This window comes from Populus nigra, chromosome 4, assembly GCF_951802175.1.
Source record: "Populus nigra chromosome 4, ddPopNigr1.1, whole genome shotgun sequence".
Taxonomy (NCBI): domain Eukaryota; kingdom Viridiplantae; phylum Streptophyta; class Magnoliopsida; order Malpighiales; family Salicaceae; genus Populus; species Populus nigra.
The window spans coordinates 12,953,068-12,957,804 of NC_084855.1; the positions used below are offsets into that span (position 1 = coordinate 12,953,068).

Consider the following 4,737-nt stretch of genomic DNA (forward strand, 5'->3'; position numbering starts at 1 on the left):
CCCTTAACCCCTTTCATGGCCGGTTATGATCTTTAGCCAAAACAAGAAATTCATTCAAGTTTTTCTAATGAAATCCTTATCCAATTACCCCTTCTATTCTAATTAACATATTTACCTTCATAATTATTCAAATCAAATTCAAATAATTATAACATTTTACCTATAAGTTTTTCATAGTTTAATATATCACATTCAACAATTTCTTCAATCATTCATCAACCATTATTTCTTTTTCATGTATATTTACATTAATTAATCACAAAACACTAACTTAGGCATTCTAATTCATCTACTCTACTTGTCAATGTTTCATTTACTAATGGTGAAGAACAAATAAAAAAGCTCATAAATTAATATCTTATAATGATTATGAAGATCTTACAAATAAGTACATGGAGAACATACTAATTCACGATAATTCCTCTAAAGATATTATGAAATATTATCTTGTAGTTTTTTTAGATATATAAGTCATAGATGATGAAGAGACCAAGTTTGAAAGAACAAAAATGTGTAAAGGAAATATAAGTGGATTTTACAGGAACAAAAGGTGTAAATTTAAATATAAATTTTTCTTTAGCATACATATATCATAAATTAAAATTTGAAGTTTACATGTCAAAAACATATACTTAAATATGTTGGCTACAATGTTATGTTCAAAGTTTTTTATTTTTATGAGTGGTCAAGTTCAATTTCTAACAAATAATTCAAGGGCAAGTTTTTCAGATGTAGAGGGCCTGACATAGGAAAATTCTTTTTATATTCGTGATATAATAATTAATGTTTATTGCATTATTTTATTAATAATTAAAATTTTAAGATTTTGAAGGGTTTAAAGACTGCAAAATACAATTTGATAAATTAAACATAATTAAAATCTTAATAAAAGACTCCAAAGGCCTTTTTTATCGTGTTAAAATTTCATTACTATTGAAAATCAAGAAAGCAATCAAATGTTAAATGAAGCTTTAATCACTGTCAATGAGTCTTGTGCCAAACTGCTTGCAGAGTTTGACCTGCGTGGTGCTCAAGTCAAGTTAGACTCTCAATTTTGACATTGGATTTCGAATTGATCAACCACGGGTTGCAGGTTTGGTGATGCAAAATCAAAGACGGATCCGGAAGATTTTTTTTCTTCTTATTTTAATTTATGTGTCCTCAGGGTTCTTATGTAATGCATTCCTGATCATGTTAGATTTCAGGGATTATCAGAGATATAATGGGTTGCAGGGTTTTATGTGTTTTTGCCCCTCAAATCGTCCTATCTCGTTAACAATGGGTGTTGGTTTTCTTTGAGAACTCCAATGGAAGGAGTGACGGAGAGCCTATGCAGAATGATCCATGTAGGACTGATCTTCAATGAATCGGGATGTAATGATGGTGGATAAGAAATGACAACATTTTACCGTTGACATCATACAGTTTATTCGCTCTTGTAGGATAGTGAATTTTCAAAAAAAGCTAAGCAAAAGAAATAATGGGTGCGATTGGGCACCAAGAACGTGGGTTTGTTAATCAGAACCAAATCTACTTGCATCTTTGGCAGCAACTAGCAAGCTTGGCAAAAAATAAACGAAATAATGCTGAGACATTTTTTGCCTTGAATCTTCTAGTCTTTTTTAAAAGCAATTAACCTAATCATTTATAAACTAGCAAACATTTTGCTCCTCCAAAACAAATAAGAAACAGTACTGTTGAAAAACGAAACATTGTGTGTGCCTGTGTGTTGGTGGTGGGGGGTTGTATGGACAAAACAGCCGCAATCTAGCAAGGGGAGAGAGACAGAGAGATCAAATCTCTTAATGTCAAATGTTTGATGATCTAACATGAGCAGGGGATGGTGATTTCCGGCAAACTGGACAAGTACTGTTCATCCGTAGCCATTCATCGACGCAGTCTGCATGGAAACAGTGCTTGCATTCTGGTATGATTCTTACTGTTTCTTTGCTGTTATATTCTGATAAGCATATAGCACAGGTGCTACCATTGGGACCAGGCAGCCGCTTACTTTCCCCGAGGACCAGCTTGTCAAATGATTCGATGGTGGACTCGTCAAGACCTAGCACCAAGATGGTAGGTTGCGGTGATACTGCTGCTATGGTGGAGTTCCTCTGCGTGGCATTTGCCTCATTGGTTCGAGGATGCCAGGGCATAAGGTATAAAGAAATAGCGATCCCACTTGCACATACAAGAACTGGTATTCCAATCAACAGGATAAAGATCCCAAAAACTCTGAGATCACTGGCAGACTTGCCTGAAATTAGAAGCTGTCAATATTTGATCCATATTATTGATGTTCTCACTTCATCTATTGTTTATTTTTAAGTTGATTAGGCTCATTCTGTTTGTTAGTGTTGCATAAGATTTCATTGCATTTCTTCAGCCTACTTTGCTTTTATGACAATTTTTTAAAATATAAGAAACAAGAAATTTTTGGGATGATCCCAAAATTTCGTATTTACCAGTAAATCAACTTTCCTGGCATACGCCACTCTACCCTTTTGACTGGTTAGAATTCACTGAACAATCATGCCTATTGAACCAGTGTCCCATTTTTGCACCTTCTACCAATAAAAAAAGCAGAAGGGGCAACTGAATGGAAGGTCGACGTACGACACTTTATCATGGCCTGTTTGACTGAACAAAGGTCGATACCAAGGTGGGGGTGAACCATCCATGATATTACTGGGAATGATTATCCAGTGTCATATCCCACTTGACATTCTTCCTAATTAATATTTTTTTTTTGTAGCTTAGCTAATGACGGTAGCTTGATATTTAATTATCTAGTTAAGTCAATTCCTCTACACCTCTAAATTCTAATGCACGATTCCTATGTCATGCATTACTGTACTGAATCTACTGACCAACACCAAGTTGAGAATTTTCCAACGTCTTTTGTTCCTCAACTACCATAGTTTTGACCCAGTCAAGCAGTTTCTAAGTGGTATTTCCGCTTTTTTCTTTTTTTAAGTTGCAAGTAAAGATGGTTATGAAGTTGTTGCTTAACAAATAGAAATAAAGATAAGAAATGTTACCTTTTTTAGAATCATAGAAGCAACCAATTTCTTGACTAGCATTTCCATGGAAACCACACATGCTGCCTTGTGTTTCACACTTATTACAATCAGGAGAAAACCATGTTAATAGAAGATCCTCACTGAGATCAGATGTGAACCCTTCATTGTATTTAACTGGCCATGAAACTGGAATTTTCAGCGTACTAATAACATCACATGAGGACATTGCATTCACAAGGTTCATGGAAGAGGTAGCTAAAACTGATATTGTTGAATTACTGAGGCAATTGATGGTGGTGAAGCGAGACTTCACGAGCTGAGTTGGGCAGCTTAGAAAGGTGTAGTTCTGATGGAAAAAACCAAGGAAAGGAGAGCCTGAGAGATTGAGTTGTAGGAGGCGTTTAGCAAGGCAATTATCCGTGTCGTAAAGCTGTATTTGTTGTGTGAGATAATTGATGCCACGCACGAGAAAGTCCCCGGAGTGAGGAAGTTTTAGAACTGTCGAACTCTGATTGTTGCAGCTGAGATCGAAACCAGGGTAGCCGCAGTTTCGAGGTTGCTGACCTTCTATTCGGAAAGGGAATCGAACAGGGACATCATCGATGCTGCACGCGGAGATTGAGCAATCTGCTGCTGCGTTGATAAAATGAAGGAGCTTGATGAGAAAGAGAACTTCTAAGATGCACATAGCGTTGAAAGGACTGGTTCAGGAACAAATAGGCCTTCTTATAACACTAGGATTTTTCTTCATTTAAAACCACACTGGAACAAACATTTATAATGTCAACCATTATAAGAAGGAGCTCAGGCATTCGTGGCCACTTGCGTGGCAGCAATTTTCAAGTAAATACTATTGCTTTAGCCTGAAAGTCAACTATATATGGTCAGAGTTAAATAACAGAGGAGGAGCCTTTAGGTTCCAAATAAAATAATGAGCATAAGTGGCTACGTGCGCCCCACGCATTGTTTCTTAAGAGTTGAAACTGTTTTGGAAAAACATTAAGATATGCCTTTCTGATATGCTCAGAAAAACAGGTTAGATATGCCTTTCTGATATGCTCAGAAAAACAGGTTAGGCTTACAACCCCATCCGCTATTTAATTAACCTGGCTGGTCAGAAAATGACAGTGAGAGTTTTACGTATAGAGTTGAAATATATGTGTATAAATTATAATTGAATCTAGCTAGTAGCCCTGATCGTTTCACCCAAATATATGTATATATTTTGAACTTTTATTAACTTTTGGTCATGGCAGAACTTCACAGTATAACAAGATATTAACTATCAAGATATAAGGAAGCCAAAAGGACATTTATCTAGGTGGTTGTCCCGCTGAAGCAGCAACCAGGTGTAAATGAAAATCTAACGAGCCATTACCTGCCCTAATTTGGTTTCTCTTGGTCGACTTTGAATTTGAATAACAGTATTGAAAACGCTTTGCAATTTCTGTGGGAGAAGAACGCAGAACTTGGCCTAGAAGATTTGCGTGTTGGAGCAGGACTACACAAGCTGCTGAGAGATTCTAATGGAAACTACTTCTTCATCTGATCCTGCTCTCATCGTGTAGTACTTTGTAAGAAGCCCTGCTTCCCCAGGAAATAAGAGATTGGTAGGCAGAAGGAAATACCAAGAAGTTAGCAGTTCAGTTTGCTTGAAAATCTTTAAAATCAGAAAGGGCAGACGCAGGGATATAATTGAAGTGATTGCGATTAT

The 4,737-nt window shown here is 36.3% G+C and overlaps 1 protein-coding gene across 1 annotated transcript; it reads right to left on the reverse strand.

Annotated features, from left to right (window-relative positions):
* Nucleotides 1-1,529: 1,529 nt before the first annotated feature.
* On the reverse strand, nucleotides 1,530-3,791 carry LOC133693012 (putative RING-H2 finger protein ATL21A). Its single transcript, XM_062114200.1, has 2 exons — nucleotides 3,042-3,791; nucleotides 1,530-2,257 (listed from the first exon to the last, which is right to left on the reverse strand). The coding sequence occupies exons 1-2, from the start codon at nucleotides 3,709-3,711 to the stop codon at nucleotides 1,809-1,811; spliced, it is 1,119 nt and encodes a 372-aa protein (XP_061970184.1). The 5' UTR covers nucleotides 3,712-3,791; the 3' UTR covers nucleotides 1,530-1,808.
* Nucleotides 3,792-4,737: the final 946 nt, after the last annotated feature.